This window comes from Rhincodon typus, chromosome 6, assembly GCF_021869965.1.
Source record: "Rhincodon typus isolate 14 chromosome 6, sRhiTyp1.1, whole genome shotgun sequence".
Classification (NCBI taxonomy): domain Eukaryota; kingdom Metazoa; phylum Chordata; class Chondrichthyes; order Orectolobiformes; family Rhincodontidae; genus Rhincodon; species Rhincodon typus.
This window is the reverse complement of record NC_063337.1, coordinates 19,194,140-19,208,089: the sequence shown is the minus strand read 5'-3', so window position 1 is coordinate 19,208,089 and position 13,950 is coordinate 19,194,140. Positions and strand designations below refer to the sequence as shown.

General features: G+C 41.0%; 1 protein-coding gene across 2 annotated transcripts; it reads left to right on the top strand.

The window, feature by feature from the left end:
• Positions 1–384: 384 nt before the first annotated feature.
• unc50 (unc-50 homolog (C. elegans)) lies at positions 385–13,645 on the top strand. 2 transcript variants are annotated; one of them, XM_020531478.2, is made up of 6 exons: positions 385–561; positions 4,032–4,313; positions 7,021–7,141; positions 10,226–10,365; positions 11,816–11,917; positions 12,675–13,645. In XM_020531478.2, exons 2-6 carry the CDS (start codon positions 4,034–4,036, stop codon positions 12,809–12,811), a joined length of 780 nt encoding a protein of 259 aa, XP_020387067.1. In that variant the 5' UTR covers positions 385–561; positions 4,032–4,033; the 3' UTR covers positions 12,812–13,645. The 2 variants fall into 2 exon arrangements, with proteins under 2 accessions (XP_020387067.1, XP_020387066.1); XM_020531477.2 differs by having other exon boundaries at positions 4,029–4,313.
• The last annotated feature ends 305 nt before the right edge of the window (positions 13,646–13,950 follow it).

Sequence of the window (13,950 nt, the reverse complement as noted above, 5' to 3'; positions counted from 1 at the left end):
GAAGTCAACACAAGACGAGCCGGCCTCACTCGCCCACCGAGATCCCAAACCTCCAGAAGTGTCGCGACCAACCCTCCGATTATTCTAGAATAGAATCACCAGAGCATCCCCTTTCTCACTACATTCAGACACCAATATACAACTTTCCTCGACGGTCGCTAACCGCCACCTTTCACCTTCCCGCCCACTGGCTGCTGGGATGAGGTCGACGTGACGGTGCAGAGGGCACACGCCGCACGGGATCTTGGGACTTGTAGTTCTCTCTTCAATGGGGTCCTCCTCCTACTCCCAGGTAGAAGACTACAGTTCCCAGACAGCATCGCGCCAGGGCGCAGTCCGTCCGTTGGGTTTCCCCGCAGTGGCGCATGCGCGTGATGAAGGACTACAACGCCCAGGCAGCCCCGCGGCAGGGGCGACGTCGACGCCGTTACCTGCGACGGTCGGGGTTTGTTTTCTGATCCGGCTGAAGGTTTAGGGGAGTGTAGCACCTTCTTCCCCCACCCCCCCAGCCCGCCAACTCCAACTTGACTACTGTCAGGTCTGGATTAGCGATACCGTGAGGTAAGATCACAAGGGTGGGAACAGCGGGGCAATGAGTGTGGAGGATGGACGCCGTTTTCGGACAGTGTTGTCAGGGAGAGCACTGGGCCTCCCTTGATAAGAAGGATCCGTCCCTGAGACAGCACTGGGCCTCCCTTGGGAAGAAGGACCCGTCCCTGGGACAGCACTGGGCCTCCTTTGGTCAGAAGGATCCCTCCCTGGGACAGCACTGGGCCTCCTTTGGTCAGAAGGATCCCTCCCTGGGACAGCACTGGGCCTCCTTTGGTCAGAAGGATCCATCCCAAGAGACCACTTGGTCAGAAGGATCTCCTTCAAGCTGTCCAATTATGAGCTACACCTTATGGGCAACAAAGATGTGAAATTCTGAAACAAATCATTAGAGAAACTCAGCAGGCCTGGCATCTGTAGAGAGAAAGCTGTGTTAATGTTGAGTCCAGTGACCCTTCTGTTTTTGTTTCTGATTTCCAGCGCAGTTCTTTGTTTTAGTTTTTAATGTGGGAGTCTGACTAACTTACCCCATTGTCGAACATTACTGTGGTACATAATTCACAAATGTTTTTGGACTCATCTTTGTGTTCATTTCATTCATATCATATTTCCAGAGAATTAACTGCCAAGGAGCTCGATTCTATTCTGTGACTGCTCTTTACACATTTCGCAAAAGACAAAAGATGAAATTATATCTGCCATCCATTTTCTCCTCAATTTATACCTCCTAATGTGTTCAGTTGATCTTCATTCTTCCGTAACTGTCTCTGTCTAAAACAAAAACAACCCAAAGAACTGCAGATGCTGGAATCAGAAACATAAACAGAAATTGCTGGAAAAGCTCAGCAGGTATGGCAGCAACAGTGGAGAGAAATTAGAGTTGTGCTTCATTACCAGTGACCCTCTTCAGAACTGTTTCTGGCTACAGAGATAACAAGGTGTAGAGCTGGATGAACACAGCAGGCTGAGGAGCAGGAAGGCTGACGTTTCGGGCTTGGACCCTTCTTCAGAAATGGTGGAGGGGAGGGGGATTCTGAAATAAATAGGGAGAGAAGGAGAGGTGGATAGAAAATGGATAGAGGAGAAGATAGTTGGAGAGGAGACAGACAGGTCAAAGAGGCGGGGATGGAGCCAGTAAAGGTGAGTGTAGGTGGGGAGGTAGGGAGGACGGACAGGTCAAGGTGGCGGGATGAGGTTAGTAGGTAGGATATGGGGGTGGGGCTTGAGGTGGGAGGAGGGGATAGGTGGGAGGAAGGTCAGGTTAGGGAGGCGGGGATAAGCTGGGCTGCTTTTGGGATGTGGTAGGGGGAGGGGAGATTTTGAAGCTTGTGAAATCCACATTGATACCATTGGGCTGCAGGGTTCCCAAGCGAAATATGAGATGCTGCTCCTGCAACCATCGGGTGGCATCGTTGTGGCACTGCAGGAGGCCCAGGATGGACATGTCGTCTGAGGAGTGGGAGGGGGAGTTGAAATGGTTCGCGACTGGGAGGTGCAGTTGTTTATTGCGAACCGACCTTAGGTGTTCTGCAAAGCGGTCCCCAAGCCTCCGCTTGGTTTCCCCGATGTAGAGGAGGCCACAACGGGAATGGCGGATACAGTATACCACATTGGCAGATGTGCAGGTGAACATCTGCTTGATGTGGAAAGTCTTCTTGTGGCCTGGGATGGGGGTGAGGGGGGAGGTGTAGGGGCAGGTGTAGCACTTCCTGCGGTTGCAGGGAAAAGTGCCGGGTGTGGTGGGGCTGGAGGGGAGCGTGGAGCGGACAAGGGAGTCACGGAGAGAGTGGTCCCTCCGGAAAGCAGATAAGGGTGGGGAGGGAAAAATGTCTTTGGTGGTGGGGTCGGATTGCAGATGGTGGAAGTGTCGGAGGATGATGCGTTCCTACTATCTCTGTTTCTGGCTACTGTCTGCTCTAATGATTTGACTAAAGTATTGTATCTTTGTCTGTTTGACATTAGCTTCCTTTTTCCTTCAGCCATTTCTAGCATTTCTTCATTTACCTTTCTATCTGTGTTTGATATATAGAAAATCCACCTACAGTGGATGTGTTAGTTTACAGGGAGAAGGTGGGAGAATGTTGATAAATGAATTGCTTATTTGGAAAGCTGTTGCAGAAACAATTGGCTGAATGCCATCCTTCTGCATTAACATTACTGGTTATGTGATGTCCACATCTAATTTTATTTATTTTAGTTGTTATGATGAAATGCAGAACTAATCGGCAGGATGTTCATCCAAGTTGCTGAATAGTAGTACCTGCTGGAAGCTGTGTCTAAGATCATGTTTGGCTTGGTTGCAAGATCCATTGTTACCGTTACTATAGTCTACTAAATGCGCGGAATAGGGTTAGTTTGCTGAGGAATTAACTTGAATTTATGCCTTTAAGAAAGAAAGCAAAATGAGATTCTATCAATTTCAAAACTTTTGAGATTTTATAAAAAAAAGTTTAATTATTGTAAATAATAATACACTTGTGTTATTCAACAGAAAAATGTCAGTTCATTTTGGGAACTCCTCTGGTTATGTACTAACACTTGCACTTATCATGTCAGCATGCTCAAAAGTTTCATGTAGTTACATGCTTTTGAAGAATTGCTTTGGTTATATGCAGGCAAATGAGGATATGGAGGCAATTTTACTGGTTTGTAATGAGTTCTGAGGATTATCTCTTCTGCTTCAGGTTGTCTACCTGAGAGGTGACTGTCTTTCAGAAAGTATATGTCTGAAACCCTTTATCAATCACTTGCCACAGGGGGTTGCTCGCTTCATTTGCTCAAGGTCTGTTTTGAGCTGGAGAGAGTTTGCTGGCAAAAATTCTGGTGATAGATTCTGAATTATTTTTATAACTTTGGTTGCAGGTAATAATTTCTAATGTAGGCTTTATGATAGGGTACTCTTGCTTTTGATAGCTACCTTTCAAAATGTTAAAAGGAATTAGTAAAAGAGTACCATCAGCAATTAAAAGAGGTCTTGTGATGTTTCTGACCTACACCCCTAAACAAAATTTCTGGCTGCAGATTTGTGGGATTGACCCCACTAACCTATTCAGTTGGTTTAGTGAATACATTGTGCAATTGCAGCTTTGTACTGAGAGGTTGCGTAGAAAAATAAATTGCTCTTCAAAATATTGCAAATTTAATGTTTCCTGTATTAATACAGGTACTTTAACATAATTACATATTGTCAATACATGTCTATATAGTCACAATCCAGACTGATGTTTATTGGCTTAAGTTAAAAGTGATGAAAGCAAAATTCAGCAAACATACAGTGTCAAGGTATTACAGTCACTTCATCAGTTTGATGATAGATTTCTTACAAACAGGAATAATTCAGGCAAGCATGTCGTTGCCAAGCCACAAAAGGTTGATTAGCAATTGGTGAACATGTTTGGAAACGGAATAGTGCAGCAAAGTGATGACTGGAAGTGTAATATAAAAATGTTCTGATTAAGATTTTGTGCTATTTTGTGCAGCAGATATGTTACCGACGACGAGCTATAGTCCCATCAGTCAAGGCAATGGTGCACTAAGTTCCCGGGATGCTGCACGACACACAGCTGGAGCCAAGCGGTACAAATACCTCAGGCGGCTCTTTCGTTTTAAGCAGATGGATTTTGAATTTGCCATGTGGCAGATGTTGTACCTATTTACATCCCCACAGATGGTATACAGAAATTTTCATTACAGAAAACAGACAAAGGACCAGTGGGCCAGAGATGACCCTGCTTTCCTAGTTTTGCTCAGTATCTGGTTATGTGGTGAGTGTCCTTAAAAAATTTCCATTGCAAAAAGCCCTATTATTGGACATGAATGGTGATGTGAAGTAGAGTGTCTGTTGCATGATTATTCATGAGTAATGTCATTCTAAGATTGACAGTAACATAAACAATTCTTAGGTTTATTTTGAGAATTTTGTAAACAGTAGTACAAAACTTGAATATTACTGAAAAAAGCAACACGTTGAAACTTTTCCTCTCGCACTCATTAGGACATTAATGCAAGAATGCCACGTTTCAAACAATCATGACCATTTTTACCACAGGAGACTAGGGTGTTGATTAGTTTGCAAATAAAATCTGATTAGCTGTGCCAATATCATTGAGCAAGCAGTGGGAACTGTAGGATCCCCAAGCTTCTTTAAAAAAAGGCTTGAACATATCTCTTTTGTTTGCAGAGAATGAGCCTCTGGATATAAATGTATGTCAATAAACCACAATAAGAACTCATTCAATTATCTTAAATTGGCCTCAGCCAGTTTAATTTAAATTTAAATTCTTTAACTGCCTAGGGTAGATTTGAACTTGTGTCTCTGCGCTATTGGTCCAAACCTCTTAATTACTGGTACAGTAACACATCCACTGTACTACTATACCCTAAGTATGGAATTCTAGAAGCCTCAGTGTAAATTGGATCTATTCATCCAGTCTGGTTCCAATACCAACTTTTATTCTGTACTTTTTCCTATAATTTTCCAAATGTGTATTTAAATCCCTTTTAGGCCCTTTCAGTGGCTCAACTTCAGTAACCTCTTCTGCAATGGTTCTATGTGAGAAAATTGTTCTAATTTCCCCTACAGACAAAAATAGTCCTAAATTTATGCCACCTTACTTTCAATTTCTCAAACAGTATATTTTCACTATTACTTTCGTTTAACCTTTAAAGCTTTTATTCTGTTAGTTTCCTTTAGAACTTGCTGCCGTAATGAGTTTTTCAAATCCATACTCCTCACTATTTCTCCACTGATACTAACACATGAAGACTGTAACTATGCCACTTACGTGGCCCCAATATTGAACATTGTGTTCTACTGTGAGGGTAGTCCAGCACATGTTCAATACTGGGTGTTCCACATTGCCGTCTTGGAATTAATGCCTTGAATAATGGCTTCAATTTAATCAGACCCCTAATGTTATTAGGCTATTATTATGCTGGTCATAGAATTATGTAAATTTTTAATAGACTGTTCAGTCTAAAGGACTGAAAATTCCATTATTCGACAACAAAGAAAATGAATTAATTACTGAATAGTCACTCCTGGAGAATGAGAGGCACATTTTGATTAAAAATGCTCATCCCCTTTGGAAATACTTGAGAATATTCAGCTGCAAATGTATTGAAAATTCTGATTACCAAATTGTATGTGCATGTGTGTTTTGCCAATCTAGAGCAAACTGTTGCTATATCTAAACATTTGTTAAACATTTCATAAGAACATAAGAAACAGGAGCAGGAGGAAGAGTGGCTCAGCTCAATCTTTAGCTCCACTTTCCACCCACTCTCCATATCCCTGAAAGATTCAAAGTTTATCTATTCCTTCTATGAATATATTCAATGATGGTGCTTCCACATCTCTCTGTGGTAGAGAATTCCAAAGATTCACAATCGATTGAGTGAAGAAATTCTTCATCATCTCAGACCATCCCCTTATCTGCAGATAACTATTGACTGTGCCCTAGTGGTTTAGATTTTCAGCTGGGGAACCTATCTATATCTACCCTGTCAATCCCTTATAGAATCTTGTACGTTTCAGTGAGATCTCCAGTCATTTTTTAGTTTCAAAGTTTCTGCATCCACTATCCCATCTAGAAGATAATTTTGATGTTCTTTGTTCTTTGATTGAAAGGATATTTTTGTTCAGTCCAAAATTTGCTTTCAATCAGTGTGCATTTTCACCTCATGCCTGATATTTCAAGCTAAACCAGAACAAACTTTCTATGTTTCTGATCATCCATTAACAGAACATAGCAGGAGTAGACAATTACTTTGAATGTTGTTCATAACTTTACTTCAATTAAATAAATCCAACCAATATGATCTAGAGATAAAAAAAGTAACACTATTTCACTTTAAAGTGAAAGATTTTGATGAATGTTTACTTCATCTGTACTTGTTCCCCCACAATATTCCAATTTTTAATTCCCTAACAATTTCACAATGGTGCAGTGAGGATAACTGTGATGTTTATAACACAATAAAGTAAAGAGGTAAATTTGCCATAGTCCTAGCAGACCTTAGGGCTGTTTTCTCAGAAGACTGGTGGAGGTTTAACCTGAGGGTCACTGTGCCTGAGATGAGGGGAGAGGTTGAGAAGAAGAAACCTTCATGGTAACCTCAACCAGTGTGGGAATTGAACCCACACTATTGGCATTACTCCGCATCACAAAACAACCAGCCAACTAACTAGCCATTCGAGCTAACTGACCCCCAATAAATTGCTCTAATAATGTGAGCCATAAAAGTTCAAAGGATTGCTGCAAATTTGCATTTTACTGTGTTAATGATTTGAGGGGCAAAATGGTCTCCATCTGTGCTATAATTTTCATGATTCTCTGTTCAAACGTCTTGGCAATTTTAAGTTGTGAGTTGCAAATTAGTTCTTGGGTTAAAAAGCTAATGTAAAACAATGCATTGTGGTGGAAATTTGTAAGAATACAATATAAGAATGTTTTTATTTGTTCTTTCTAGTCTCTACCATAGGTTTTGGATTTGTATTAGGAATGGGATTTTTTGAAACAATGAAGCTTTTACTTTGGGTTGTCTTCATTGATTGCGTGGGAGTTGGATTACTGATCGCAACATTAATGTGGTAAGTCTTTAAAACATTTCATTTTAGTACTTGACCTGGTTACTAGGCATATCAGGTGCAGGAGATTTGGAGCAATATTAATTTAAGAACTTGTGGCCAGGAATAAACATGCAATCAATAGCCTGATTTGATGCTAATGCAACAAATTATTAACATATGCTTTTCAGAAGAGAGCAATGAAACTTAACAAACGGATGGCAGCTACTGTCTTACATGTCAAATACTACTTTGGGCCCTCTTGTGGAGTAGTGGTGGTCTCTCCCTACCCCTCAAGTAGGAGGCCTAGGTTCAACTTCCATCTGCTTCAAAGGTGTGTAATAATATCTTCAAACAGGTTGATTATAAAAATAGGTTAAGTTAAAGAAAAAGCAGGACCTCATCGCAGTTTTTTCTTGTGTAATTGGTCTAACATATGCTGTGAAAACAATCTATTCCTCTTTGGCTCTTGATCACTTGATAATCAAATTCACAGATTGTTACTGTTTGGAAAAAGACCATTTGGCCCACGGTGTAAAACAACAGGGATACTACTGTAATTCTCGAGTCCCTAAATCAACAACCTTCTAAATTTCCCTACCCTCTCCACCTCTCACTTCTCGTTGTCTTGAATTGCCTCCAACTGTACACTGCCGGAACAAAACTAAACAGGTATTGTCTTCTCTTTCTCTCTCCCTGCTGTCTGTCTCTTCTCCCCCAACACTCCTCTCAGACACACACACGCACATACGCACTCGCACACCACTGCAACGGTATATGGCCGGCTCTGTGTACTGGGAACCTCTGCCGGTCCTGGCGCCCAGTTTGTAACTCTTCTGCATTGACTCCAGACTTTGTCCTTCCTCTTTTCCCTCTGCTTTGTGCCACTGTTGATGTTGATTCTTAGGTTGTCATCCCCTTAAACTTGAAAAGAAATTTCCAATCCCCTCTCATTTTCTCCAATATCACTTTCTTCATAAGGCTCCTCAAGTAAAACTGTTCTTAGTCTTACTAATCGTTTGTTTACCCTCAAGATCATATCTCACCAACTTGATTTTGTTTTTTGAAGATGTTACCAAAAAAATTAATGTTGTCAGAGCAATAGACATTGTTAATTTTGATTTTAGTAAAGCCGTTGACAAGGTTCCACATGGTAGATTAATTAGTAAAGTTGGCTTACATGGGATTCAGGGTGAGTTTATCAATTGGATACATAATTGGTTTAACAACAGGAGACAGAGAGAGTAATGGTGGAGAGATAGTAGGAACTGCCGATGCTGGAGAATCTGAGATAACAAGGTGTAGAGCTGAATGAACACAGCAGACCAAGCAGCATCAGAGGAGCAGGAAAGCTGACGTTTCAGATCTAGACCCTTCTTCAGAAATGGGGGAAAGGAAGGGGATTCTGAAATAAATAGGGAGAAAGGGGGAGGCGGATAGAAGGTGGATAAAGGAGAAGATAGGTGGAGAGGAGACAGACAGGTCAAGGAGGCAGTGTTGGAGCCAGTAAAGTTGAGTGTAGGTGGGGAGTTAGGGAGGGGAAAGGTCGGTCCAGGGAGGATGGACAGGTCAAGGAGGCGGGATGAGGCTAGTAGGTAGGAGATGGGGGTGGGACTTGAGGTGGGAGGAGTGGATAGGTGGGAGGACAGGTTAGGGAGGCAGGTACGCGCTGGGCTGGTTTTGGGATGCGGTCGGGGAGGGGAGATTTTAAAGCTTGTGAAGTCCACATTGATATCATTGGGCTGCAGGGTTCCCAAGCAAAATATGAGATGCTGTTCCTGCAACCTTCAGGTGGCATCGTTGTGGCACTGCAGGAGGCCCAGAGTGGACATGTTGTCCAAGGAGTGGGAGGGGGGAGTTGAAATGGTTCGCGACTGGGAGTTGCAGTTGTTTGTTGCGAACTGACCGTAGGTGTTCCACAAAGCGGTCCCCAAGCCTTCGCTTGGTTTCCCCGATGTAGAGGATGCCACAACGGGAACAGCGGATACAGTATACCACATGGTGGAGGGTTTCTTTTCGGACTGGAGGCCTGTGAGCAGCATTGTTCCACAGGGATTGGTTCTGGCTTCTCTTTTGTTTGTCATTTATATAAATGATTTGGATGAGAATATAAAAGGCATCGTCAGTAAGATTGCAGTCAACACCAAAATTGGTGGCATAGTAGACAGTGAAGAAGGTTTTCTAAGATTACAAAGGGATCTTGATCAAATGGGTTAATGGGCTGAAAAATGGCGGATGTGAGATATTGCATTTTGGTACAACAAACAAGGGTAGGGCTTATCCCATTAATGGTAGTGCCTTGGATAGTGTTGTAGAACAGAAGGACCTAGCGGGGTACAGGTACGTAATTCTTTGAAGTTTGCGTCACATATAGACAGGATGGTTTAAAATGGCGTTTGGCATGCTTGCCTTCATTGCCCAGTAATTATGAGTGTACGAGTTGGGAGGTAATGTTGAGGTTGCACAGAACATTGGTGAGGCCTCTTCTGGAGTACTGTGTCCAGTTCTGTGCCCTATTGTAGGAAGGATATTATCAAGCTCGAGACGGTTCAGAAGAGAGTTTCCAGGATATGTTACCAGGTATGGAAGGTTTGAGTTATAAAGAAAGGCAGGATAGGCTTGGGACTGTTTTTCACTGGAGCATAGGAGGCTGAGAGGTGACCTGATAGAAGTTTATAAAATAATGAGGGGTATGGATAGAGTTAATGGTAGTTGCCTCTCCCATAGGGTGGGGGATTTCAAGACTAGGGGTCACGTTTTTAAGGTGAGAGGAGAGAGATTTAAAAAAAAGACATGAGGCAAATTTTTCACACAGAAGGTGGTTCATGCGTGGAATGAGCTTCCTGAGGAAGTGGTAGATGCAGGTATAATTACAACATTTAAAAGATGCGTGGATAGGAAAGGTTTGGAGGGATGTGGGCCAGGAGCAGGGAGGTGGAACTAGTTAGTTTGGAGTTATGTTCGGCATGGACTGGTTGGATCGAAGCATGTTTCCATGCTGTATGACTTTATGACTGTATAAGTATTGGGACCATCTTAATGTTAAAATGTTGATAGAAGTCCAATCAGCTGTTCTGTCATGAGTACATTGTGATATTTTGTTTCCAGGTTTATTACCAACAGATATTTGATGAAGCCTCAAAGTAAAGGCTATGATGTGGAATGGGGATATGCATTTGACATTCACCTGAATGCTTTCTATCCACTTCTTGTGATCTTGCATTTTATTCAACTATTCTTTATTAATCGTAAGTCTACTGTTTACTTGTTTACCAACCTTGACTTTTACAACATTGTAAAATTCTTCATTATTGTACCAAACTAAATGCTGTCTCTAGGTAGTTAAAGCACTGAAAATATTTTTGAATTGTTATGAGCTTGAAGTTAAGTCTGGCACGGTCAATGTTACTGGAGGTATATACTTTCTAGTGTCACCCAACCTTTAATTGCACAATTGTTCTTTAGAAACTGCTCATGAGGCTTTGCTGTTGGCTTGTTTAAACGTGCCTTGTGAGAAACTGTATTTTATAGGTTTCAGAGTTAATCTCAACCCTAGCAGCAGCAAAGGTGCTATAGTGGGGGCTGAATAATGCTGGTTATGACGACACAAATTCGACTGAGGTCCTGCAACTAGTAACTACCCAGCAATTACAGCTGGAAGCATACCACTTGCATTGGTTCAGTATTGGAGTCAGTTGTGATGTTCCTGAGATCAGTAAGTTTGGCTGATGCTCACTACTTGGGCTCTATAATAGTCATTTGGAAATGGTGCTAGAGCGTGCTTGTTGAAATCTGTCATCCAGGAGGAATGGAGCCAAATGGTGGAAAAAGAACAGAAAATTTTAAAATCAGACACTTATCCAAACTCCTTTCTTGTATATTTACAGTGTAGCAATAAATTACTACTATTGGTCTTTATTGGTCTTGTCTAAACTTAAGCTGTGAAGCATTCACTGATTATATTCTTTATTTACAATATATGTTATTCATTACAGTGATGTAATTGATAGTAATCGTGTCATGGGAGGGAAAATCATCATAATCGTTAGCTTCAATTTTCACTAAATCATCTTGATTATCGAACTTGCTCCGTCTCGGCTTACATTTTCAAAGTTAAGCTTTTATTTCAAATGCCATGAGGCTTAGTTAAATCATCACTGCACTTGCACACTAAATTCTGTTAATGCTGAAGAAAAGATTGTTCAATAGCAGAATTGAGGAAGCGGCCCAGCATTGTCTTTTAGGGTCAGAAGGTAAAGTCGCCTTAGTTCCAGCGGGGCATTGGTCTGCTTTCTCAATAGAGAGACGACTGGTGGTGAGTTTAACCTCAAGTGAGGGACAAGTTCGAGAAGGTGGGATTTTCCTGGTAAGCTCAACCAGTGTGAGAATTGAACCCTCTCTGTTAGCATTGCTGTGCAGTGCAAATCAGCCAGCTGAGCTAACTTTTAGGGAATCTGATCCAGAATCTATTGATAAAATAACTGGTTTTGGCTGCATTACCAAGTTAAACAAAATAATGCAAGGTGCCCTGTATCTTATACTCACGAGTTTCTTGCTGTATGTCACTGCTCAAATGTTTGTTCATGCTGTTATTGTAATAGTGATGTTTGTGCTGCAAATGCAGCAGAGATTATGACTTTTTGTGAAGGTAGTGATAATATTTAAGTAATTAATTAATCTTGAATGTTTGCTTTGCAGATATTATCATCAGAGATGGGTTTCTTGCTTACTTTGTTGGTAACATCTTCTGGCTAGTTGGCATTGGATATTACATCTATATTACTTTTCTTGGATACAGTGGTAAATATTAAGTTTTATCATGTTTTATGAACTTTTTTATGAACTTTTTTATGAACTTTTTTATGAACTTTTTTATGAACCCAAAATGAAAGGAGCTAAATTATGCATACTTAATTCCTTCACTTAGTTGTTATTTAAGCATATTGTCCTAAGACACTGACGTACATTCAAAGTTCCACACTGCATGGGAGCCTGAGCAAGCATACGTTTGCTCAACATTCACTTGTGCTTTCCAGGAGAGGTCTCATAATACTGCTTGTTTAGATTTTTGTTCCGAGCCGAACTGTTATTCAAAAATAAGTCAACCCTAGCCAATGCCTTGCCTAGTCCATATGATCCTGTCCACTTGCAGCTAGTGGTATACATGTTTTCTCCACACTGCAGCAAACCATTTGGAAGGTGCCAAGCTGAGTTTGCGAACTTCAGTTATTAGAGGAATTGGACCAAGCCCAGTTTACATGATGTATGCAGCTGTTATTAGCTGAATGTATAATAATTTGTTGTTGAATTACAGGAAGTAGACTGGAAGTGGTCCATGTAACGATCCACAGGGTTTATTTTCCTTCAGACGGTTTTCATTTCATGTAACTACCTGTTTATTTTGCAGCTTAGAAATAAGCCCTTCAGCCACCTATTCTTTGTTGATGTTTGTGCTGCACACAAGGCTCCTACCCTTCAGCATTTAACTCCACCAGCACATTCGATTCCTTTCTCACTTATAAAGCCATGCACTTACTTAGCATTTTTCTTCCTTTAGCATTGCCATTTCTGAAGAACACAGTTGCCCTACTATATCCATTTGGCCTCCTCATCCTTTTGTTCTTGCTGTCGCTGGGACTGGGATGGAACTTCACGAAAGGACTGTGCTGGTTCTACAAGTACAGAGTGCAATAGAAGATTCAATTATCTAATAAAACATTTGCTAAATATTATGGTTGCTTTTGCTGTGTTGACATTGTGTAATGCAGCTTTAACATTTGTATGATTTGTAAATAAGTACATACTGATATCTACATACCCAGAGAAATTTAAGGATACTTCCAAGAGGAGAATTGCTTTGTTTTTAAATGTTTACTCAATTGTGGCGGAACATTTTCTATTGCGTGAGTGGTTGATCGTTGAATCCAACAACCAGATCAGATTGTATATTTTATATTGATCAAACCTTTCAATGAAGTGCATTCCTTTATTAGCAATAGATCTGACAATTCTTTTTCCAGATCACAATCTTTTCTTAGGAATCTTTAATAAATATTTCCTTTTTTGTCTTTCCCTATTTGAGCTATTGCGTCTCTGAATGTATTTATAGGAGAGGGAAGGGAGAGTGAGAAATCCATCTGGTTGGGACTGGGCAGCACTTGTTCATGAGCAGAGGGGACTGTGGGGAGTATGGAAAGGGGAAATATTTTGTCTTTTAATTTTAGAATTCTATGTTTTATTGGTCTTGGTTACTGATTTTCTCCCCCTTTCCAGTCGATTTAAAGCATTTGAAAAGCTAAACAAAAACTGAATGAATTCTTAAAGTCTCCACAGGTGAGCCTGCTTGCTCACACTTCCTATGCAAGCTGCGAAACTGGTTATATGATTTTTTTTGGTTGGGGGTGGGTAAGGGGAATGGACAACAATTATTCAGGTAGTATTATCTGACTAATTGTGTGTTAACACGCTTGGAGGCCTAACAGAAGGGGCATACATTTTTAACTAAAATAAAGTATTGATGTGAACAAAGACTAATGCTAAGTTCTTCTGTGAACATTAATTATATAAATTATTAGGGATAAGTTGTCTTTGCATCAAATTACTGACATCACCAGGTAATATGGGGCTATAACAAAAACTTACACATAAATGATGCTTGAATGTAGTAAAATGCTCAAAAATGCATATCAAACAAAACTCAATGCTTCCTATGTAACAATATATTGGACAGATGACACAGTTTGGTCAAAGAATTTGGCCTTCAGCATTACCATTTAAGCCAGAGAAAGGTGTTGGGGCTCGCCAGAGCTTGACCTAGACAGCTAAAAGCATAA